The 26,235-nt window shown below is 43.3% G+C and overlaps 1 protein-coding gene across 3 annotated transcripts in view; it reads left to right on the top strand.

Moving 5' to 3' along the window:
- Nucleotides 1-26,235, top strand: part of tmem132e (transmembrane protein 132E) — a 350,212-nt gene that overhangs the window by 296,713 nt on the left and 27,264 nt on the right. For 2 of the 3 annotated variants that reach the window (XM_023967881.2, XM_023967879.2), the window contains exons 4-5: nt 17,417-17,609; nt 23,621-23,764. In XM_023967881.2, coding sequence (XP_023823649.1) covers nt 17,417-17,609; nt 23,621-23,764 — 337 coding nt within the window. The remainder of the gene's footprint in view (nt 1-17,416; nt 17,610-23,620; nt 23,765-26,235) is intronic. The other variant, XM_023967880.2, reaches the window with a different exon arrangement.

The raw sequence follows: 26,235 nt of genomic DNA on the forward strand, positions 1-26,235 counted from the left end.
ATTTATTGAATTACGAAACGAACACGAAAACACTTGAAAATTACAAAATAACAAACACGACGTAGACAGACCTGAACATGGAACTTACATACAACATGAAGAACGCACGAACAGGTACACGACTACAAACAAACGCTACAGTCCCGTGTGGCACGAACATACATACAGACACAGGAGACAACCACCCACAACGAATACTGTGAAACAACCTACCTAAATATGACTCTCAATTAGAGGAACGCCAAACACCTGCCTCTAATTGAGAGCCATACCAGGCAACCCTTAAACCAACATAGAAACAGACAACATAGAATGCCCACCCAAACTCACGTCCTGACCAACTAACACATACAACAAACTAACAGAAATAGGTCAGGAACGTGACACTGTAACACAGCAATATGTGGAAAAAGTCAAGGAGTGTGAATACGTTGTATGTTGCTGCATTGCAGTGCCATGGAGGTGTTATCGGCAAAAATGGCAGCACTACCTATGCCTGTCACTGGGCAAGGGTACCCATGATTATTTACAGGCACATCACAGGACTCGGGCTACGTTCCAATATCCATACTAGGCTTCCTCTTAGAATGCATGCCCAATACATTGGATAATGGATCAGACCATTACTCTCATCAGTCCTAAAACAGGCCCTCCATTTTGAATGAAGGCAGTACCAGTGGAATCAGGTGCAGCTGAGGATGAAGGGAGGTAGCTAGCTTCTTAGCCTGTGATACAGCAATACCTCTGGGCGGGCGAAGCCTGGCATTAGCTAACATAAATCACTAATACACTCAACTCATTAACAAAGAAGGCATTAAGAGTTTGGGCTGCTTATCCTAAACCTCCAGAGCTATTTAGCCAGTGCAGATCCTAGTAATACCACCGCCCATAGTTTCCACGGACTGTGGGGAAAAAAGAGACTGGCCAAGTGGGTCTGGAGGGAGGGGGGGTAGAGAGTGAGCGTAACAGACAAACAGTGACATTACCTGAATAAAAGATCAGCCAGTCTTTCTTTGTTCTCTCTCAATAGGGCACTTAGTGTCTGTCTTTCTCGCTATATTTAGCGGACCGTGTCAAGTCATCTTTGCCATCCTGTCACCATGTTGGAAATCCAGTCCAGCAGGGGGTCAAGCTACGATAAAGACACATTGTGTCATCCCGACTTTTGTCAGAGGCCCAGTCAAAAGTCATGAAGGTATTTTGGGCAGAGTTCATATGTTACTAAAGAGTTTTGCCTACATTTTAGGGCCATATAACAGTCTCCAAGAATAAATAGCCTGCCGTTTCCTATTTTCCTTTGATTTAGCCATCTAGCTGAAAAAAGCATTAAAGATGAGTGAATTCTCAAACTACAGTATTTCAGGCCCACTTCACCCAGCTAAGTGAGATAACATTAATGGCGGGACCTTTTTTGAAGGCATATTTAACTGTGATATAGTTCTGCCTTTTTGTGCCGACTTTGGTATATATTTTAGATAATGGACCATACTGGGCTGCTTTATAAATCTGTCCACAAAAGTAGTATGAGTAGATCCATGCCAAAGAGGGTCCCAGTAGTTTTCTATTACCACATTAAGCCTAATAGGTTTAAAGCCTTCATTCGACATGGTTTAGCAAAAAATCTAGGCCTATAATAGATGATATTGTCATCTTCAATCATGAAGCGTGATCAATTTCCTGGGCGAACGCTGCACTTGGGATCATTTTACATTTCCTGCAGGATGAAAACATGACTTTCTTCCATAGCTTGGTGACATGTACGTTATACAATGAACTAAGAATAGTCAATGCTTTTAATGTCCACCATGTGATTCTCTGTGTTGTCAAGGACTTCGGAGTTGTTATGACAACATGCAATTATTATAAGGGTTCATCTTAATGTAAAGAATATGTAACATGTTAATGTGAAAAAGTTATTTGAGGAGCTGGTGGTTAATACCACCGACATACTCATGTTCTTCATGTACTTCTGATTGGTGCACACCAGTATCTCACTCGTCACACGCAGCTATGTCTTTTTTTCAAAGGTCGTTATGCATCTTACCACTGAGCTCATTAAAGTATAAATAAATGTTTTAATGCTTGCTTGAACATTCTTTTTGAACACAACTCAATCATCAAGTTTGCTGACGACAACAGTGGTAGGCCATTCTCCTGGGGAGAATGGTGCTGCATTGCATAGCAGCCGTTTTACAAGCTCCTGACCAATTTGGCTTATTTTTTTCTTTATTTTTTTGTACTTAATGTTTCTGCCATCGTTTCCTGTGACTGAAAAGAGCTTATGGACATCAGAACAAAGATCACTAACCTCAATTTGGATGAAGATTTCTACTTCAACAAGTCGGAGTTGCAGGACATACTGCTCACCCCTCAGGTGGGGTAAAAGAGGCGATGTGTGGGCACCCTGACGAAGCTGCTTTGGCGAGTACATAAACCGCAGCTACTGTCTGTTCTATTGGCGATCGTACAATCTCTGGAGAACAAACTGGATGAGCGTTCGAGACTGTCCTATCAATGGGACCTGAAGAACTGTAATTCAACAGACACTCGTATCCAGAGCGACTTACAGTAGTAGTAACTGCATGCATTTTTCATACTTTTTCGTACTGGTCTGTTTTGTATCGAATCCAAAACCCTAGCGTTGCAAGCGCCATGCTCTACCAACTGAGCCACACGGGACCTAATATCCTATGTTTCACGGAGCTGTGGCTGAACATGGACATGGATAAAATACATCTAGATGTTTTTTCTATGCATCTGCAGGACAGAACGGCAGCGTCGGGTAAGCTAAAGGGAGAAGGTGTGTGTCTCTTTGTTGGTGCACGATCTCTAATAGAAGCTGGTGCACGATCTCTAATAGAAGTCAAGAGGTTCTGCTTGCCTAAGTTAGAATACCCCATGATAAGTTGTAGACTTTCTTTTGTGTTACTATTTCTTTTTTTATTAAGCAAATATTTGTCTTACTCTTGAACTCTGCATTGTTGGGAATTGGCTCATACAGTGCCTTCAGAAAGTATTCATACCCCTTGACTTATTCCACGTTTTGTTGTGTTACAGCCTTAAATCAAAATGTATTTAAAACATTTATTTTTTTTAAATTGAAAATGGAATGCAAGAATATCTCATTTACCTAGTTTTACAACCCGATTTAAGTCAAAACTTTAATTAGGCCACTCAGGAACATTCAATGTCATCTTGGTAAGCAACTTTGTCCTTGTGCTCTACGTTATTGTCCTGCTGACAGGTGCATTTCTCTCCCAGTGTCTGTTGGAAAGCAAACTGAACCACGTTTTCCTCTAGGATTTTGCCTGTGCTTAGCTCTATGATGTTTTTTTTATCCCCAAAAAACTCCCCAGGCCTTGCCAATGACAGGCATACCCTTAATATAATGCGGCCACCACCATGCTTGAAAATATAAAGAGTGGTACTCAGTGATGTGTTGTGTTGGATTTGCCCCAAACATAATGCTTTGTATTAAGGACATAAAGTACATTTCTTAGTCACATTTTTTGCTGTTTTACTTTAGTGCCATATTGCAAACAGAATGCATGTTTTGGAATATTTTTATTCTGTACAGGCTTCCATTTTTTCACTTTGTCATTTAGGTTAGTATTGTGGAGTAACTACAATGTTATTGTTCCATCCTCAGTTTTCTCCTATCACAGCCATTAAACTCTGTAACTGTATTAAAGTCACCATTGGCCTCATGTTGAAATCCCTGAGCGGTTTCCTTCCTCTCCGGCAACTGAGTTAGGAAGGACACTTGTAACTTTAGTGACTGGGTGTATTGCCCACTCAAAGTCTAATCAATAACTTCACAATGCTCAAATGAATATTCAGTGTGTGCTTTTTAAATGTTTTATCGATCTACCAATTGGTACCCTTCTTTGCGAGGCATTGGAAAACCTCCCTGTGTTTGAAATTCACTGCTCGACTTACATATAATTGTATGTGTGAGGTACAGAGATGAGGTAGACATTCAAAAATCATGTTAAACACTATTATTGCATACAGAGTGAGTCCATGCAACTTATTATGTTACTTGTTAAGCACATTTTTACTTCTAAACTTATTTAGGCTTGCCATAACAAAGGGGTTGAATACTTATTGACTCAAGAAATTTCAGGTTTTCATTTTTTATTCATTTGTAAAAATGTCTAAAAAGATAATTCCACTTTAACATTATGGCGTATTGCGTGTAGGCCAGTGACCCAAAATCTCAATTTAATCCATTTGATATTCAGGCTGTAACACAACAAAATGTAGAAAAAGTTGAGGAGTGTGAATATTTTCTGAAGGCACTGTAAGTAAGCTTGTCACTGTAAAGTCTACACCTGTTGTATTTGGCACATGTGACCAATCAAATTTTATTTCATTTTACAACACTATTTACCAAGAGTTTTCATCTATATTTTTCGTAGCTGTCTATTTACCACCACAAACCGATGCTGGCACTAAGATCCCACTCAACGAGCTGTATAGGGCCATAAGCAAACAAGAAAATGTTCATCCAAATTTTGACCTCCCCTTTTTTAGCACATCACTAGGACATCTACAGGACATCTACAGCACCTGGTGTCACAGGAAGGCCAAGAAAATGATCAAGGACCTCAGCCACCCAAGCCACGGCCTGTTCACCCCACTACCATCTACAAGACGGAGACAGTACAGGTGCATCAAAGCAGGGACCGAGAAACTGAAAAACAGCTTCTATCTCCAGGCCATCAGACTGTTAAATAGTCACCAATATCCTCTTCCCAGTACCCTGCCCTGAACCTTAGTCACTGTTACCTAGCCTTCTACTATGTACATAGTCATTGAACACTGGTCACTTTAATGTTTGCATACTGTTTTACCAACTTCAAAGTGCCTTCAGAAATTATTCACACCCTTTGACTTTTTCCTTTTTGTTGTTGTGTTACAGCCTGAATTTAAAATAGATTAAATTTAGATTTTTGGTCACTGGTCCATGCACAATATCCCATAATGTAAAAGTGGAATTATGTTTCTCGAAATGTGTACAAATTAATAAAAAATGTCTTTGGTCAATAAGTATTCAACCCCTTTGTTGTGGCAAGCCTAAATAAATTCAGGAGTAAAAATGTGCTTAACAAGTCACATAATACGTTGCGTGGAATAATGTTGGAATAGTGGAATAGTGTTTAACATGATTTTTGAATGACTACCTCATCTCTGCACCCCACACAGCAGTGAATTTCAACCACAAAGATGAGTTGTTTTACTATGCCTCTCAAAGAAGGGCACCTGTTGGTAGGATGGGTAAAAAAGATAAAAAAGCAGACACAGAACATTTTGGGTGGTATATCAATACATCCAGTCACTACAAAGTTACAGGCGTCCGTCCTTCTGTTGCCGGAGAGGAAGGAAACCGCTCAGGGATTTCACCATGAGACTAATGGTGACTTTAAAACAGTTAGTTTAATGGGTGTGCTGGGAGAAAACTGAGAAGGGATCAACAACATTGTAGTTACTCCACAATACTAACCTAATTGACAGGGTGAAAAGAAAGAAGCCTGTACAGAATACACATATTCCAAAACATGCATCCTGCTTGCAACAAGGCACTAAAGTAATAATGCAAAACATGTGGCAAAGCAATTCACTTTCTGTCCTGGGGCAAATCCAATACAGCACATTACTGAGTACCACTCTCAATATTTTCAAGCATAGTGATGACTGTATCATGTTATTGGTAAGCTTGTAATCGTTAAAAACTGGTGAGTTGTTCAGGATAAAAGAGAAACGGAATGGAAATACGCACCGGCAAAATCGTAGAGGAAAACCTGATTCAGTCTGCTTTCCACCAGACATTGGGAGACTAATTCACCTTTTAGCACCAGCGTTGCTTACCAAGAAGACGCCAGAATCCCCCACGCCAGAATTTATTCTAAGCGCAGGCACATTTACATCCAGCTTTAGCACTGCTTAGCACTTTATTGTTGTCTTGATCCTCTCTCACCTCTCACTATGCATTGTACTAGACATCGATTTTTTCCAATGGCTTCCTAATCATGGCAATATTCATTTTGTAAATGCAGTGTCCTCCCATGTCCCTGTGGAGACGACGGGAAAATCAGATTTGATTGAAATTGATTGCCGGCTAACAAATTTTAAACAACTGATAAAGCAATTAACTGGGTCGAGTTGGCATTCTCTCACGGATGTTGCTCTTAACTTATAATTGTAACTATTGATTCAAAGGAACAATTGTGGAGAGGCATTCTCTCTGACTAGAAAGCTTTACGGCAATCATTTATTTTCCCTGGCACATCTCATTCACTTCTTCTAAGGCTAATCTCTAGGTATATGTTATATCTGTGCAAACTCTTACCGGAAGAAATGGAAAGCTTCGGAACTATAGGCTATTTGAACAATTTAAACCCAGGTTTGGTAGCTGAATATTCCTGGTGCATGGGGTGAAGTGTAATTGTTGAAAGATAGGTGGGGACCATCGGGCCTCCCATCGGTCTCTCGTGGGGTCTTCTAAACCAGCTGTCATCATCGGCAGCTCTATGGTGAGAAACATCTTGATTCCTGGGGCAAAAACCCTGTGCTATTCTAGAGCACGAGTACAGGACATTACAAGGCTGCTTCCTATCGTTCTATGACATTGTCGTAGATAACATTCATATACTAAAAATTTGTGCAAAAAAGGCAAACTCTGCTCCATCATTCATTGAATCAGGTGGCTCATTCATCACAAAACTACTTTAATTATTTTTGTATTGGCAAGATTAGCACACTTAGGCATGACATGCCAACAACAACATTCTGAACCTACACTCCATGCATGACTGACCAAATTAAGAAAGACAAGCATTGTAATTTTAATTTCCTAAAAGTGAGTGTGGAAGAGGTGGATTTTTTTTTTATGTCTATTAAATCAAATCAAATTTTATTGGTGACATTCACATATTTAGCAGATGTTATTGTGGATGTAGCGAAATGTTTGTGTTCCTAGATTCAACAGTGCAGTAGTATCTAACAATGCATAACAATACAAACAGATCTAAAAGTAAAAGAATGGAATTAAGAAATATATAAATATTAGGACGAGCAATGTCAGTGGCATTGACTAAAATACAATAGAATACACTATATACATATGAAATGAATAAAACAGTATGTAAACAGTATGTAAACATTATGTAAACATTATTAAAGTCGCCAGTGATTCCATAAAATAAAAGTGGTGATCCTAACTGACCTAAGACAGAGAATTTTTACTAGGATTAAATGTCAGGAATTGTGAAAAACTGAGTTTAAATGTATTTGGCTAAGGTGTATGTAAACTTCCGACTTCAACTGTACATAGGGCAGCAGCCTCTACGGTGCAGGGTTGAGTAACCAAGTGGTATCCGGCTAGCAATGGCTATTTAACAGTCTGATGGCCTTGAGATAGGAGCTTTTTTTCAGTCTCTCGGTCCCAGCTTTGATGCACCTGTACTGACTTCGCCTTCTGGATGATAGCGGGGTGAACAGGTTGTGGCTGTCAAGCTTATGGGCATGTGGCAGCAGTGTGCAGGAGGGAGGTTCCTAGGTGTGAGAAGTGTGCAGAAGGGCATGAGACAAAGGAATGTGTAGCATTGGAGAAAGAAGCAGTATGTGTTAATTGTAGTGGTGCCCATGGGGCTGGGGATCAGAAATGTCCCGTGCGAGAGAGGCAGGTTGAGGCTTCCAGGGTTAGAGTAATGCAGAAGTTGTCATATGCTGAGGCAGTGAAGAAAGTAGAGGAAGATGGGTCAAGGGGGATGGATCCTGAGAGGAGTGGTGTGAATAGTAGATCTCTATCAGTACAGAGATATCAACCAACAAGTGATTTATGTTTCAGTAACATTGGATTTTTAGCATTTATAGCAATGGTTATCACATGTACTGCAAGGGTGGACCGATCGTAAGTCGCAGAAAATTAAGGTGGTGGTGGCAGCTGCAGAGAGTTATTTGGGTGTGCTATACTTGACGTCAGAAGACTTACAGGGTAGAGGTCGACCGATTATGATTTTTCAACACCGATACCGATTATTGGAGGACCAAAAAAAGCCGATACCGATTAATTTTGTAATAATTTTGGTAATAATGACAATTACAACAATACTGAATGAACACTTATTTTAACTTAATATAATACATCAATAAAATCAATTTAGCCTCAAATAAATAATGAAACATGTTCAAGTTGGCTTTAAATATGCAAAAACAAAGTGTTGGAGAAGAAAGTAAAAGTGCAATATGTGCATGTAAGAAGCTAACGTTTAAGTTCCTTGCTCATGTAACGTCCTGACCAGATTTCTATGTGTTTTGCTTGTTTAGTGTTGGTCAGGACGTGAGCTGGGTGGGAATCTCTATGTTGTGTGTCTATTTGTCTGTTTCTGTGTCCAAGCCTAATATGGTTCTCAATCAGCAGAGCAGGTAATCGTTGTCCCTGATTGAGAATCATATATAGGAGGCTTGTGTGTTGGGATTTTGGGGTGTGTTCCTGTGTCATGTTTGGCCACACAGGACTGTTTCGGTTAGTCACGTTTGTGTTTTGTATTTTGTAGTGTCTTGTTGATGTTCATTAAATAATGAACTCTTACCAATCCGCATCTTGGTCCGATCCATGCTCCTCCTCGTCTGAGGAGGGAAGAACGACTACGACAGCCGTTACAGAAAACACCACCAAAACAGGACCAAGCGGATTGGAGAAGACGGCAAGAACAACCGCAATGGGGAAAAGAGGAAGGACTTGGGAGGAGATCCTAGACGGGAAAGGACCCTGGGCAGAGCAGTGAGTGTCGCCGCCCCAAACGGAGCCTGGAGGCAGCGAAAGCGGAGAGGAGGTTTTATGAGGCGAAGGCAAGGCAGAGCGGCTGGAAGCCCGAGAGCTCACCAAAAATGTATTGGGGTGGAGCTAAAGGGGAGTGTGGCGAAGCCGGGTTGGAACCGAGCCAACTCCCCGGGCTTACCCGGCGGAGTTGAGAGGGCGTCGTACTGGTCAGACACCGTGTTATGCGGTAAAGCGCACGGTGTCCCAGTACGCGGGCTTAGCCCAGTGCGGGCTATTCCACCTGCCGACTGGGAGGCTAGGTTGGGCATCGAGCCGGGTGCCATGAAGCCGGCCCAACATATCTGCCTCCAGTACGTCTCCTCGGGCCGGCGTACATGGCACCAGCCTTACAGTGGTGTCCCCGGTTCGCCTGCATAGCCCAGTGCGGGCTATTCCACCTCGCCGCACTGCAGGGCTACGGGGACCATTCAACCTGGTAGGGTTGGGGAGGCTCGGTGCTCAAGAGCGCGTGTCCTCCTTCACGGTCCGGTATATCCGCGCCACCTTCCCACCCCAGCCCAGTACCATCAGTGCCGACACACGCACCAGGCTTCCTGTGCGTCTCCAGAGCCCTGTACGCACTGTTCCTTCTCCCCGCACTCGCCCTGAGGTTCGTGCCCTCAGCCCGGTACACCAGTTCCGGTACCACGCACCAGCCTATAGTGCCCTGGAGAATCCAGTGTGCCCTGTTCCTGCTCCCCGCACTAGCCTTGAGGTGCGTGCCTCCAGTCCGGTACCACCAGTTCCGGCACCACGCACCAGGCCTACTGTGCGCCTCAGCAGGTCAGAGTCGGCCGTCTGCCCAACCCGCCTGCGCTGCTTGCCTGCTCAGCACAGCCTGAGTCTGAACTGCCTGCCTTCCCAGCGTGGTCTGAACTGGCTGCCTGCCCAACGCTGCCTGCACTGCTCGTCTGCTCAGCGCCGTCTGAGCTGCCTGCACTGCTCGTCTGCCCAGGCCGTCTGAGCCATCCGTCTGCCCAGCGCCGTCTGAGCCATCCGTCTGCCCAGCGCCGTCTGAGCCATCCGTCTGCCCAGCGCCGTCTGAGCCATCCGTCTGCCCAGCGCCGTCTGAGCCATCCGTCTGCCCAGCGCCGTCTGAGCCATCCTCTGCCCAGCGCCGTCTGAGCCATCCGATCTGCCCAGCGCCATCTGAGCCATCCGTCTGCCACGAGCCATTAGAGCCGCCCGTCTGTCCCGAGCCATTAGAGCCGTCCGTCAGTCAGGAGCCGCCAGAGCGCCAGCCAGTCAGGAGCCGCCAGAGCCGAGCCAGTCAGGAGCCGCCAGAGCCGCCAGCCAGTCAGGAGCTGCCAGAGCCGCCAGCCAGTCAGGAGCTGCCAGAGCCGCCAGACAGTCAGGAGCTGCCAGAGCCGCCAGACAGTCATGAGCTGCTCCCTACAGTCATGAGCTGCCCTACAGTCATGAGCGCCCTACAGTCATAGCTGCCCTACAGTCATGAGCTGCCCTACAGTCATGAGCTGCCCCTACAGTCATGAGCTGCCTACAGTCATGAAGCTTGCCCTACAGTCATGAGCTGCCCTACAGTCATGAGCTGCCACTCAGTCCGAGCTGCCACTCAGTCCGAGCTGCCACTCAGTCCGGAGCTGCCACTCAGTCCGGAGCTGCCACTCAGTCCGGAGCTGCCATTAGTCCGGAGTTGCCCTCTGTCCTGAGCTACCTCTCTGTCCTGAGCTACCTCTCTGTCCTGAGCTACCTCCTAAATCATGTGGGGACCTTGGGGAGGATTCTTAGGCCTAGGTCGTGGCGAGGGTCGCCACTCAAAGGACGCTAAGGAGGGACAAAAGACAGTGGTGGAGTGGTGTCCTCGTCCACCGCCGGAGCCCCGCCACCGCGGACAGATGCCCACCCAACCCTCCTCTTGAGTTTTAGGGGTGCGTTCGGAGTCCGCACCTCAGGAGGGGGGTACTGTAACGTCCTGACCAGAGTTCCTATGTGTTGTGCTTGTTTAGTGTTGTCAGGACGTGAGCTGGGTGGGAATTCTATGTTGTGTGTCTAGTTTGTCTGTTTCTGTGTCCAGCCTAATATGGTTCTCAATCAGAGGCAGCTGGTAATCGTTGTCCCTGATTGAGAATCATATATAGGAGGCTTGTTTTGGTTGGGATTTTGTGGGTGTTTGTTCCTGTGTCAGTGTTTGGGCCACACAGGACTGTTTCGGTTAGTCACGTTTGTTGTTTTGTATTTTGTAGTGTCTTGTTGATGTTTAGAAATAATGAACTCTTACCAATCCGCATCTTGGTCCGATCCATGCTCCTCCTCGTCTGAGGAGGAGAACGACTACGACAGCCGTTACAGCTCAGAACATGAGAACATATGAAAGCTGGTGGTTCCTTTTAACATGAGTCTTCAATATTCCCAGGTAAGAAGTTTTAGGTTGTAGTTATTCTAGGAATTATAGGACTATTTCTCTCTATACGATTTGTATTTCATTAACCTTTGACTATTGGATGTTCTTATAGGCACTTTAGTATTGCCAGTGTAACAGTATTTCTTCTGTCCCTCTCCTCGCTCCTACCTGGGCTCGAACCAGGAACACATCAACAACAGCCACCCTCGAAGCAGCGTTACCCATGCAGAGCAAGGGGAACAACTACTCCAAGTCTCAGAGCGAGTGACGTTTGAAACGCTATTAGCGCGCACCCCGCTAACTAGCTAGCCATTTCACATCGGTTACACCAGCCTAATCTCGGGAGTTGATAGGCTTGAAGTCATAAACAGAGCTGCTGGCAAAACGCACAAAATTGCTGTTTGAATGAATGCTTACGAGCGTGCTGGTGCCTACCATCGCTCAGTCAGACTGCTCTATCAAATCATAGATCATAAAATATAGACTTAATTATAACATAATAACACACAGAAATACGAGCCTTTAGGTCATTAATATGGTCGAATCCGGAAACTATCATCTCGAAAACAAAACGTTTATTCTTTCAGTGAAATACGGAACCGTTCCGTATTATATCTAACGGATGGCATCCATAAGTCTGAATATTCCTGTTACATTGCACAACCTTCAATGTTATATCATAATTACGTAAAATTCTGGCAAATTAGTTTGCAACGAGCCAGGCTGCCCAAACTGTTGCATATACCCTGACTCTGCGTGCAATGAACGCAAGAGAAGTGACACAATTTCACCTGGTTAATATTGCCTGCTAACCTGGATTTCTTTTACCTAAATATGCAGGTTTAAAAATATATTATTCTGTGTATTGATTTTAAGAAAGGCATTGATGTTTATGGTTAGGTACAGTCGTGCAACGATTGCGCTTTTTTCGCAAATGTGCTTTTGTTAAATCATCCCCCGTTTGGCGAAGTTGGCTGTCTGTGTTAGGAAGAAATAGTCTTCACACAGTTCACAACGAGCCAGGCGGCCCAAACTGCTGCATATACCCTGACTCTGTTGCAAGAGAAGTGACACAGAGAAATTCATGTTAGCAGGCAATATTAACTAAATATGCAGGTTTAAAAATATATACTTGTGTATTGATTTTAAGAAAGGCATTGATGTTTATGGTTAGGTACACGTTGGAGCAACGACAGTCCTTTTTCGCAAATGTGCACCGCATCGATTATATGCAACGCAGGACACGCTAGATAAACTAGTAATATCATCAACCGTGTAGTTAACTAGTGATTATGATTGATTGATTGATTGTTTATTATAAGATAAGTTTAATGCTAGCTAGCAACTTACCTTGGCTTCTTACTGCATTCGCGTAACAGGCAGGCTCCTCGTGGAGTGCAATGAGAGACAGGTGGTTAGAGCGTTGGACTAGTTAACCGTAAGGTTGCAAGATTGAATCCCCGAGCTGACAAGGTTCACCCGGTGCACACTGCTTGCCCTCCAGGACACCTACAGCACCCGATGTCACAGGAAGGCCGCCAAAAAGATCATCAGGGACATCAACTACCCGAGACAGCACCACTCAACATACCCTGTAATAGAGGTAGACCGATTAATCGGAATGGCCGATTAATTAGGGCCGATTTCAAGTTTTCATAACAATCGGAAATCTGTTTTTGGACACCGATTTGGCCAATTAAAAAAAATATATATATTTATTTTTTTACACCTTTATTTAATATTTATTTAACTAGGCAACTCAGTTAAGAACACATTCTTATCTGTCTCTTATACACATCTAGATGTGTATAAGAGACAGGTTCACAACGAGCCAGGCGGCCCAAACTGCTGCATATACCCTGACTCTGTTGCAAGAGAAGTGACACAGAGAAATTCATGTTAGCAGGCAATATTAACCTGTCTCTTATACACATCTAGATGTGTATAAGAGACAGCAATATAGCATTATATTAGCGTACCACAATAGCCAGAAACACAACCGCATTTACCAGCAGCAAAGGTTAGCGATCGTAACAATCCAGCAAAAGATATATAATTGGACTAACCTTGATATACTTCATCAGATGACAGTCCTGTAACATCATATTACACAATGCATATAGGTTTTGTTCGAAAATGTGCATATTTAGCAGCACAAATCGTGGTTATACAATGTGATCAGTGGCAACAGGTCATGCATTCTGGCCGGCGCCATCTTGGAAAGGCACCTAATCTAATCAATAAATAATCGTAAACTTGACAAAAAAATACAGGTTGGACAGCAAATGAAAGATGCATTAGTTATTAATGCAACCGCTGAGTTAGATTTTTAAAATTAACGTTACTAGACATACAGTGTGCGTTACAGCCAGACTAGTGCCGCAATAATGGCGGACAAATGCGTTTACATTTTTCCACATAAATACGGAATAACATCATAAATAGCTCTTACTTTTGGACGAGCTTCCATCAGAATCTTGGGCAAGTHGTCCTTTGTCCAAAAGAATCGTTGCTTGGTTGTAAAACGTCGTCTTCAACTTCGGAATTAGCAGCTAACATTAGCTATGTGGCCACAACATGCCCAAATGTTCAAAGCGCAATACTAAGGAAATTCCGAAAATAGCAATATACTCGCATAAACTGATATAACTCGGTTTAAAATAACTTCGTTATGATGTTTCTAACACCTATATCGAATTAAATTACAGACGGATATAGCTAAGGCCGATAACTGAGCGTTTCAAAATGCCATCCTGAGTTCTTGCTTTGCGCAATGACGAACGACGAAAAGAGAGCTCCCTTCGTTCCTTGGCCTTTTATAAGCTCTGAGAACTACGTAGACACTCCATTCCACTTCTCATTGATTACTGACATCTAGGGGAAGGCGGGTGCAGTTCATGTCGACCCATAGGATACATACAGAGCTTTAAACTGATCTAAGAACAGAGCCTCGTTTTCAGACCTTCGCAGTTCCTGTCATGAATTTCGCTGCAGAAAGAGTTCTGGTTCACCCACAGACATAATTCAAACGGTTTTAGAAACTAGAGATTGTTTTCTATCCAATAGTAATAATAATATGCATATTGTACGAGCAAGAATTGAGTACGAGGCAGTTTAATTTGGGAACGATAAATGTCCAAGTTGAAACAGCACCCCCTGTAGTGTCAAGAGGTTATTAATTAAGAACACATTCTTATTTTCAATGACGGCCTAGGAACGGTGGGTTAACTGCCTTGTTCAGGGGCAGAACGACAGATTTTTACCTTGTCAGCTCAGGGATTCAATCTTGCAACCTTACGGTTAACTAGTCCAACGCTCTAACCACCTGTCTGATGTCCCTGATGATCTTTTTGGCGGCCTTCCTGTGACATCGGGTGCTGTAGGTGTCCTGGAGGGCAAGCAGTGTGCACCGGGTGATGCGTTGGGCAGACTGCACCACCCACTGGAGAGCTATGTGGTTGCGGCGGTGCAGTTGCCGTAACAGGCTGTGATACAGCCCGACAGGATGCTCTTAATCTGTATCTGTAAACGTTTTTGAGGGTCTTAGGGGCCAAGCCGAATTTCTTCAGCCTTTTCTACAGCGTTTTCTTCACCACACTGTCTGTGTGGGTGGACCATTTCAGATTGTCAGGGATGTGTATGTCGAGGAACTTGAAGCTTTTCACCTTCTCCATTGTGGTCGCACTGCGGTCACACACTTAATGTGTTGTGAAATCTGTTGTGAAATGTAATGTAATGGTTTTGTAATTGTATATAACTGCATACATTTTTGCTGGACCCCAGGAAGAGTAGCTTCTGCCTTGGCAGCATTTCCACCCCTGTGTAACTCTTATTCAGCACATGAGCGATTTGGGTGTCTGGTTTTCTGAGTGCTAGTTGTTGAGGGTCTGGGCAAGCTTCCTGCTTTGTGAGGAGTGTCATAGATAAATAAGTAGGAATATTCCATGAGTGATGTTGAGAGAAACAGTCAGAAGTCATTTAGGCTGTCAGCTCTCATCATGCCGTTTCCAGTAAGGCCCTTTGTGAGTGCAGTACTGGAGATAGGGACTCGGCTCCCAGTCTTCGTTACGACATTGGCATTTTCCCTTTGAATGGCAGACTTCTTTTCTCTCTGCCGAGGGGAGATAGCAGCATGGTTCATTTCAGATCCAGGTCAAGTGTGGCTGAAATGGTCTTGTAAACCGGGAACCTACTGTAGGCCTACACTGCTGAAACCCATTTCGAAGTGCAATGCGGAATGTGTCTTTCAGATGTGATGGTTTCACAGCTCGGAGCAACAGTAATGGTGGTATATAAAACATATAGTATGTTGGTCTGCTGGTACTTCATTCCACAATTGATTCAATAATTTTACACCATCTTAGAAGAAGATAAGTCCTTTATAAGTAGAAGAGGTTAAATGTTTTAGTACATATACAATGCGAGGAATGAAACGGTGTGAAAGTTCATCTTTGCCTAGGTAAAACTAACATGTGCGAGTACACATGTCTACTGTTCATGTGGTTAAAGTAATGGATGTTTGAAATGGTAGGAGGGGTTGTTCACATCGTATGTTTGACCACTCTACTGCATGTGAGCTAGTCATAACTGTCTGGTACTTATGCACATATTTATGGGCTATGGTAATGATCATGGAAATGTAATGAAAAGCTTACCATGCCCATAGAAATGTAATGAACCGGTTTCGCTGTTTCATTGCTTGATCATTGAAATCCATTGAGACAGTTGTAACATCTTGTACAGATGATGCATTGCAGGGTTTCCCAAATAATCAGTGCTTGATGATGAGTTGGTTATTTGACTCAGCTGTGTAGTGCTAGGGCAAAAACCAAAATGTGCATCCCGGAAGACGCCCCAGAACCGAGTTTGGGAAACCCTGAAGTATTGTACTAAATGATCACATTGAAAATCTACTGTAGGCTGCTTGTCCGTGTGGGAAACAGACATATTGATCATAAATATAGTATACTGCTTCTACCAAAGGTTGATGTGGGAATGAGTTGCTTGGCTAGCTGGATAGGTAAATAGATGCAAAAAAGTGAAAAGACAACACCCAAGAAAGGACCACAACCATAATATTTCTAACTAGCCACGTGCGAGCGTTTGAAGGAAAAAATAAGCTGTTTCACTACACTGGACCCGTCAGAATGAAAAGCAACGAGCCAATGACATTACAATAGGGGTGTGATTGTAGTTGTGCGGCCCATTGACATGACAGATCGCGTAGCACAAGCATCAGAAATTGTAACGACAAGTCCGACAATGCTTCAAAAATGTAGGACAGCTGGTCAGGACAGCCCCATTGATTACAGGCGGGGGGGGGGGGGCATTCAGTTTTTTCTCAAATGGTTATGAATCTATGTCATGGTGCTCTTTTCTAAAAAGCTGTCACGTTTCGACCGTGAAGTCTTTATAAACCTTAGCTTATCAAAGACTCGTTGGTCACCTTGTAAGAAGTTCAACTCACTTTTGGAGTTTCCAGAGTTCAGTCACATTCATTTAGGTGATGAATCACCTGAGGCTGACGTTGGTGAAGGCTTCACATGCCTCCTTCATTTATACATTTTTAGAACGATGTCGGTGCACTGCAATTTTCAAATAAAAATAAATTTAGGTTTTGTCACACACTGGTGTGGTGTGGTGAAATGTATTGTTTTACAGGGTCAGCAATAGTAGTACGGTACCCCTGGAGCAGACTAGCGTCATGTGCCATGCTCAAGGATAAATGGAAAGATTTTTCACCTTGTCGGCTCAGGTATGCGAACCAGCACTCTAATCGCTAGGATACCTGCCTCCCTATCGTCTGTTCATGTTAATCTCTCTTGATAAACACCCCAAAAAATCTAAAACTCTCTGAAATACATGCTTACGCATGTGTGTAGGGATCTCATGCCCTTTTCAGGTAGCTCCTAAAAGCAGATAGGAATGGCACATTTCTGGACCTCATTGGTTATTCCAAAACAACAGATGTGCACAAGCAGCAGCCTGATTGTTTCATTTGCTGACTGTTCCAATACATAATGCCTAATACATGACAGAACAGCTGCTTGTGCCGATCGTCTACTCATTAGCATATTTAATGATCAAATGCAGCCCTGACCCCCATTAAGCCCCTTGTAAATGAATAAAATGCTGGATTTGGTGCTGGATCCTACTGTGTTTTTGGTAACATATTGCTGTTATTGATGTGTTACGCTTTAATTGCTCAATTATTCCATTCCCCACAGGGATGAACTGGCCAATATCGAGGTGATGCAACTGGACTTTGAGATGGAGAACTTCACCAGCCAATCGGTCACCAGAAGGATCAACTGGAACATCGACTACCGGGGCCAGAACCCACCTCCGGACTCGGAGAAGGTGGTGACTGAGTTGACCGTGGTGCAGAAGGACATTCAGGCTATCATCCCACTCTCCATGGTGAGTAACCTGTGACATCACATATGGTATGCTACACTGCTCAGAAAAATAAAGGGAACACTTAAACAACACAATGTAACTCCAAGTCAATCGCACTTCTGTGAAATCAAACTGTCCACTTAGGAAGCAACACTGATTGACAATAAATTTCACATGCTGTTGTGCAAATGGAATAGACAAAAGGTGGAAATTATAGGCAATTAGCAAGACACCCCCAATAAAGGAATGGTTCTGCAGGTGGTGACCACAGACCACTTCTCAGTTCCTATGCTTCCTGGCTGATGTTTTGGTCACTTTTGAATGCTGGCGGTGCTTTCACTCTAAGTGTAGATGAGACGGAGTCTACAACCCACACAAGTGGCTCAGGTAGTGCAGCTCATCAGGATGGCACATCAATGCGAGCTGTGGCAAAAGGTTTGCTGTGTCTGTCAGCGTAGTGTCCAGAGCATGGAGGCGCTACCAGGAGACAGGTCAGTACATCAGGAGACGTGGAGGAGGCCGTAGGAGGGCAACAACCCAGCAGCAGGACCGCTACCTCCGCCTTTGTGCAAGGGAGCACTACCAGAGCCCTGCAAAATGACCTCCAGCAGGCCACAAATGTGCATGTGTCAGCATATGGTCTCACAAGGGGTCTGAGGATCTCATCTCGGTACCTAATGCAGTCAGGCTACCTCTGGCGAGCACATGGGAGGGCTGTGGCGGCCCACAAAGAAATGCCACCCCACACCATGACTGACCCACCGCCAAACCGGTCGCTGGAGGATGTTGCAGGCAGCAGAACGTTCTCCACGGCGTCTCCAGACTCTGTCACGTCTGTCACATGTGCTCAGTGTGAACCTACTTTCATCTGTGAAGAGCACAGGGCGCCAGTGGCGAATTTGCCAATCTTGGGTTCTCTGCAAATGCCAAACGTCCTGCACGGTGTTGGGCTGTAAGCACAACCCCACCTGTGGACGCCGGGCCCCTCATACCACCTCATGGAGTCTGTTTCTGACCGTTTGAGCAGGACACATGCACATTTGTGGCCTGCTGGAGGTCATTTTGCAGGCTCTGGTAGTGCTCCTCCTTGCACAAAGGCGGAGGTAGCGGTCCTGCTGCTGGGTTGTTTGCCCTCCTACGGCCTCCTCCACGTCTCCTGATGTACTGGCCTGTCTCCTGGTAGCGCCTCCATGCTCTGGACCTACGCTGACAGACACAGCAAACCTTTTTGCCACAGCTCGCATTGATTGCCATCCTGGATGAACTGCACTACCTGAGCCACTTGTGTGGGTTGTAGACTCCGTCTCATGCTACCACTAGAGTGAAAGCACGCCAGCATTCAAAAGTGACCAAAACATCAGCCAGGAAGCATAGGAACTGAGAAGTGGTCTTTGGTCACCACCTGCAGAACCATTCCTTTATTGGGGGTGTCTTGCTAATTGCCTATAATTTCCACCTTTTGTCTATTCCATTTGCACAACAGCATGTGAAATMTATTGTCAATCAGTGTTGCTTCCTAAGTGGACAGTTTGATTTCACAGAAGTGTGATTGACTTGGAGTTACATTGTGTTGTTTAAGTGTTCCCTTTATTCTTTTGAGCAGTGTATAATAATGTTCATATCAGTTGAATCTGTCCATTGTAACATTTGCCACAACTATTCAATTCAAATCTCTCATGTAAGAGAGGGTTAGCCTCCAGTTTCATCAAAGGACCTTCGATCCCCATTGTCATTTGTAACCATGCTTATCAACACTTGAGGTTTTCTCTCACTAGATCGATGATGATTTCACCTGCTAAGAGAAGGCTACCAAGGCCACCAACTAATTGCACATCATGCTAAGAGTCTGTCTGGCGTCTCCACTCCTATCTCATGAAAAGGGGCAATTACTGTAGTAGGCAGTAAAAAACAATTGTGGAAACAAGGGACATTAATTAAGTAATAGGAAGGTAGAGAGCCAGTACTGAAGGGTCAAGTCGCCTCCTGTGTGGTTTTACCTCCCCTTACTTGGTGAAGGGAGCCTGTGGAAAGTCTCTAGAAGTTTTAGGGGGGGAGAGACTTCATTATTTGGAAATTACAATTCAACTGCTTGGGTAAAATGTATAACGACACTTAGTTCTCTCAGCCCCGCTTATATTTATATAGGTCTAAAATGCCACAAGTTGCAAAGAAGCAAGCACCCAGGTACTGAAGACACTTTTTTAACACACTCAACTACAGAGGTTAATAAGCGAAGAGGAACATGACCTCTGTGTGTTCACCGGACTTGGCAGTGTGCTTCGAGGGCTTTGTTAGAGGGGTCAGGCAGCGATGAGGATAGGAGTTCAGCTGAAAGGAGCCGGGGTCATAGAAAGGCCAACGCGTGGGGAATAGCAAAAAATAGCAATAGCCGAGGCAACCTGCGCCATTTCATTCATTATCAGCTGCTTTGTTTCACTGTTTCTGCTTCATGTACTGTAGTGTAGAGAGGGTGCGTCCCAAATGTAACCTTATTCCCTTCATAGTGTACTACTTTTGACCTGGTCCCATAGCACTCTGGTCAAAAGTAATGCACTATATAGGGAATAGGGTGCCATTTGACAAAGGCAGAATCTAATGCCACACATTCTCAGGTCTCTCTGTCTAATTATTGTAACAGTAACAGTAGCAGCAAGGCGGTAGACATAATGCACTCAGCACGTTGTGTCTACCATTGCACACATCCTCTGAGAGCTTGATAGAAACCAGAAGGCTCAGATCAGTATTTTTTCTGCAGCCACTGATTTGGGAGACAGCAGGATGAGGCAATCTGGGGAAAAAAAACACACAAGATGCATTTTATCTTGAGTAACAAAAAAATGAAACAGACGAGGGACAAGAACATGGCAAACCATGTGCACAAAATGAATCCCCTCTGATTTAGCCCTAGCATGAACAAATGAGGGAGGGAGGCTTGAGGGAGAGATAGAGGGATGGGGGGGGGGGGTAGAAGGAGGAAAAAAAACGAATCCCAAGACGTGAAAGCTTTGCTAAGCAGATTCACTGCCAGCCAGAGCTGAGCCACTACAACTGGGGAGGAGGAGGCGAGGGAGGGGTGAGATAGTAGCGAGGGAGGGGGGAGGAGGAACGAAGGAGGTGGGTGAGTTTACAGTGCAGAGTAGTAGCATCTTCCAGGAGGATGTGGTTAAATCAGACTCCATCACATTAGTCCTGTCAGGGCCCCAGCTAGGTCCCCCTGGCCCCCACAGTCTTGGCGCAATTACCGCCCCGTGTCAGAGAGCCCTCTCAGGGGCTTCTTATTAACGAGGGATGGGAGAGGTGGAGAGGGAGATGAGGAGGGGAATAGCGGGATACTGTGTTGCTGGCCCCACCACTGCTTCATGCTGCCGCAGTAGCGAACAGATTATAAATAAAACATGAGCGTCACAGGGCACGCGCACACAAACACACACACACACATCTACACACGCCACAGGTTTTGCACGTCTGACGTGGTGTTTCAATCATTTCCATGAGGAGTAGGAAGTGGAAGCCGTGGCGCAGAAAGCAGCAGAGGTTTGGCTTTGATATGATTCGCTGGCTAATCGGCTCGGTCTTAAAGCCTCCATCAAAACTCAACAACTGTGGGGCTGTCAAGCTTCATTCATTCTCTCACTGCTTGTCATTTGGTTACTTGGATTAAAGTGGACCCTGCTTCTTTCATTTCTCCAGTTTAAATCTAAAACAACACTGTTCACATGGTCGAAGCTAAACTAGTAGTCATTAATCGACAATACTAGTCGTTGTTACAGGAGCAGTATAATAGATGTTTTCATTTCCGCAGTGTATTAGACTGATAGTTGTCTCAGTCCCGTTTATTGGGCCTGGAGTAGTCGTGTCTTGTGTCTACACTAACTGATCCTTTTCTTACTGTGTGTCTTAATGCATGGAGTTAAAAAGTGTTAAGCTTGGTGTTTCGCAGGCTATAAAGTGTTTGATTACTTTGAAATCCTTTCCTGCGTGTTATTGATAGCTCTCCCCCTACTGTGTTCATGATAAGCTCTCACTCATTACTCCGGACACTGTGGCTACCACTTACCGCCACCATAAATTCTCAGACCCCCCATTTAAATGTTGCATATTAGCTGGGCAACAGAATACCATTGGCACGTGAAAATGAGAAACATGAGGGAGGACGGGATGATTTTTTACTATAAGGTGGCAGTTGCGGTTTGTTGAGAAGAAAAAGAGTTGAGCTCTTTTCTCCGTCCCATAATTTGTCAATGTCAGAGGACCTCCCACTGGGCACAGATGTCAATTCAACGTCTATTCCATGTTGGTTCAACCTAATTTAATTGAAATTATGTGGAATCAACGTTGATTTAACCAGTGTGTGCTTAGTTGGCTGTCATTGGTCTGCAGTGGCTATTCTTTAGCAAGAAACTCAGAGGTTAACACATTTTCCTCACCGTACTATTACTTAATAAGCATATTGTATTATGAACAAATGTATCAACAGGTAAAATGGCATCAATATTCAAATAGTGCACCAGCTAATTTGATTTGGGCAGGACCTGACCATTGTGAATTCTTCTAGACTTTAAATTGTTCTAGTTTCAAATAGTTTGGAAGTTATATTGTGAGATTACCTGCTATGGACAGCAATAAGTCATTCAGTATGTATTGGTTTTCGAAGGGCACACACAACATACAATTTGCACTCATTGTCAGTGAACATATGCTTATATTATGCCAAGTAAACTCTCCTATTTGATTGCTAGCTTTAGGGGACTACAAATTAAAGGAGCTCATCAACATACATGCCTCCAGAAGCAACATTAATACTCTTTTATATGCTGCATTCTTTTTGATTACACCACATTAAGTAATACTGTTTTGCTTCCAAGACTTGAGCATGGTGGTGTTTTGATTGAAGTCAAAGGAACATTTACATGATTTGGGTTTTCTCTAGGGGGCCACGAGGGACACAAATTAAAGTCAAACTCCTTACCCCCGCATAGCTCACATTCATTCCATCAAAATAATGAGTTTATTAACAGTCGCCCATTTCAAGGACCAGTGTGCATTTTAATTGGCTGTTTCTATATCACTGGAGTCATGATAAAAGTGTAGATCTGCTGACGGACTTGGCCCTGTTTATAATCAGTTCTCAAGTCAGTTTTTATTCCCCAGCAATGAGATTTCAGACATTTATTAGCAACACTAGACTTCATAGATTTTGTTTGAGGCCTTAGTGCACAGATTCACTAACAGTAACATGTTGTTTGAGGCCTTAGTGCACAGATTCACTAACAGTAACATGTTGTTTGAGGCCTTAGTGCACAAATTCACTAACAGTAACATGTTGTTTGAGGCCTTAGTGCACAGATTCACTAACAGTAACATGTTGTTTGAGGCCTTAGTGCACAAATTCATTAACAGTAACCAAGATTGTGAGGACAGATACAAAGTTTTTTAGGACAGGTTATGTTTTGTTGGGGCATTCAAATATACTTTCCTTTGTCACCTTAATTTTTGCATCCGCTTGATGAAGAAGGAATGTTTCGCTTTACTCAAATTTCTTAGCATACATAGTCAACGTGAACTTCTTGCCTTTTTGTTCTAGAGTCATTTGGAGCAGAATGCAGCTCGGAGGGGAAAACATAAAAACATATTCCCTTTGTACAGTACAGGAAATGTTCAACTTGTAGTATATTTGAGATTTAAAAAATGCTTCTGAAGTACGTAATTTCCACTTTGAAATTTCAGACCTGATTTACCCTTAAGAAAAATGTATCAACCCCTACAAAAATGTGTATTATAATGCCAATTATAATCCACATAATAATTCACATTTCCTGCTGAAGCAAACTGGCTCAAGTTAAGATCCTTCATCTGTACTTGGAGTGATGAAATGGATGAAAATCAAACCCAACGATCACTGAGAATGGCTTCCAGCGGAACTCTTTTGGACATTATTTTTGAAAAGTACATATTGGAAGTACCCAGTGAAATATAATAGCGATGAACACTATCTAACACTGTTTCATGTTTGTTCCCCCTCTACTCTACAGGACACCGAAATCATTAACACAGCGATACTGACCGGCCGAACCGTGGCCATTCCCGTGAAAGTTGTCTCTATTGAAATGAGTGGAGTCGTCACCGACGTCTCGTCCTTCGTAGAGTGCAAGTCGTCTAACGAAGACATTGTCAAGGTATGGTACAGTGGAAAACTTGGTCATTTTGGGGAAATTACTGGAATTTTGCAACCCTATCCCTCCGATCTTGGTAATGCATCTGATACCGAATGGAATCCCACCACACTCATACACACCCTAATGGACCTGCAGCACACTTTAATATACCATAATGCAAACAGGAAAACCTCATTATATGGCTGTCCCTCCATGGACGAATCAATGGATGTTCATACACGTACTGGTACACCAAAATCAATAGGTTACAAAGCACAGTTATAACTATAAAGGATATCGTTTTGAAACACTTCTCTTCTCTGGCCTAGTCTGGTCTAGTCTGGTCTAGTCTGGCCTAGTCTGGTCGAGTCTGGCCTAGTCTGGTCGAGTCTGGCCTAGTCTGGTCTAGTCTGGTCTAGTTTGGTTGCCACCATGTCTCCAGACCTTAGAGTTTACTTTAGCTGCATTATCTGGTGCAAGGCATCCATTTCCATCCATTTTCATTGACTACATCCCAAATGGCACGCTATTCCCTATTTACTGCACACATTTTTACCAGAGGTCCTGGTCAAAATTACTGCACAAAATAGGGAATAGGGTACCATTTGGGATGCAGCCTTAGCCAAGTAGGGCGACTGAAGTGCTGTAAAGGATGTAGGTAAAAATACTTGAAAGTACTACTTAAGTAGTATTTGGGGGTATCTGTACTTTACTATTTTTATTTTTGACAACTTTTACTTTTACTTCACTACATTCCTAAAGAAAATGATGTACTTTTTATTCAATGCATTTTCCCTGGCACCCAAAAGTACTCGTTACATTTTGAATGCTTAGCAGGACAGGAAAATGGTCTAATTCACACACTTATCAAGAGAACATCCCTGGTCATCCCTACTGCCCCTGATCTGGCAGACTCACTAAACACAACTCTTTCTACAGATAAATGGGATTTACCCCTGCTGATTATGGGGTATGAAGGCAAAATGTGGGTCCTTCTTCAATCCACAAATGGGAGTTGATGTTGTATTCTACCACTGTGGGCTCTCAACGGGCCAGAGTTGTGTTTGTGAGTCATCCCAGGACACTAGCATCGTCTCCTCGCCTCCAGTCATCCAGTGATGGAAAAAGTACCCAAGTGTCATACTTGAGTAAAAGTAAAGATACCTTAATAGAAAATGACTCAAGTAAAAGTGAAAGTCACCCAGTAAAATAATACTTGTTTAAAAGTCGAAAAGTATTTGGTTTTAAATATACTTAAGCATCAAAAGTTAATGTAATTACTTTAAATATACGTGTCAAAAGTAAAAGTATAAATCATTTCAAATTCCCTATTAAGAAAACCAGATGGCACTACTCTTGTTTTTTATTTATTTACGGATAGCCAGGGGCAACCTCCATCACACAGACAAACAAAGCATTTGGATAAAGGAGGTTGCAACCTCTGAAATGTAATCCAGCTTTATTTGTTGATTTTCTCGGAGCACGTTTGATGACAGCATCACGACACCTTACAGAACGTGAGAAAATTATACATGTGAGAAAAATATACAATTTTTTTTTATGTTGATTTAAGCATTTCTGTTCATTTGAGAAGATCACGTGGGATTATCGAAAGCAGAGTGCACAATAATAAATGCACGTGTTCAGAATAAGTGGAGGGAAAAGCATCAACTGTACAATACAGCAAGAATATACAGACCACACCTAGTCTTATTCTGACATTCATATGTGTGATAAGACTAGGATCTATTTGTCAGAGGGCAAATCAAAAGCGAGACATTTTGCCATTAATCTATTTGTGAGAAGGTTTAGAATGGTTTCAAGGCGAGCTGCATTAGCTCAATGTTATTGAATAGACCTCGCTTCGCTGCCCTTGCCATTGAACTTTAGAGGATAATGCAAGATGAGACCTTCAAGCCGAGACAGTTCTATAAAACAATCCGCCGAATACAAAAGAAAGGTTCCTAAAGATGATCCACGAATGTTGTGTGGTTGTTCAGTTGTGTGGTTTTGTGCTCTCCCCATTGCATTTTGTGGTGCCACATTATTCATACACAGCACTGTAATGCAGATCTGTTCTAATCAGATTACTCTATTCTATTATTCTATTCGCGTAGCCTAGGTGAATCTGTGGAACACTAAAAACTATAGGCTCCGCTCGGTCTATAAGTAAAGCACATAGAGAATGTCTTGTCATATAAACCAAGTCTCACCATGTGCACGTACTGTAGGTTGTGAATTCCAAATGCGTGGGCTTCTGCTTAATTTTTGTATGTTTTTTTTTAAACAAAGCATTTATTTTTTATTTTTTGCTTTGGCTATTCGCCAACCTGCCATTGTTCTGTTTTTGTTCCCAACTTTTGGAAAAGGTTATGCTGCTCTCATTTCTCTTTGCTGAGGCGTTTATTTGTTTGTTTGTTTCTCCCTCTTTGAAATAAATAGGCCACAGTATATGTCAGCGCTGCCGGATAACCCAATCCCATTTGACTGTA

Source organism: Salvelinus sp. IW2-2015, linkage group LG23 (assembly GCF_002910315.2).
Source record: "Salvelinus sp. IW2-2015 linkage group LG23, ASM291031v2, whole genome shotgun sequence".
Classification (NCBI taxonomy): domain Eukaryota; kingdom Metazoa; phylum Chordata; class Actinopteri; order Salmoniformes; family Salmonidae; genus Salvelinus; species Salvelinus sp. IW2-2015.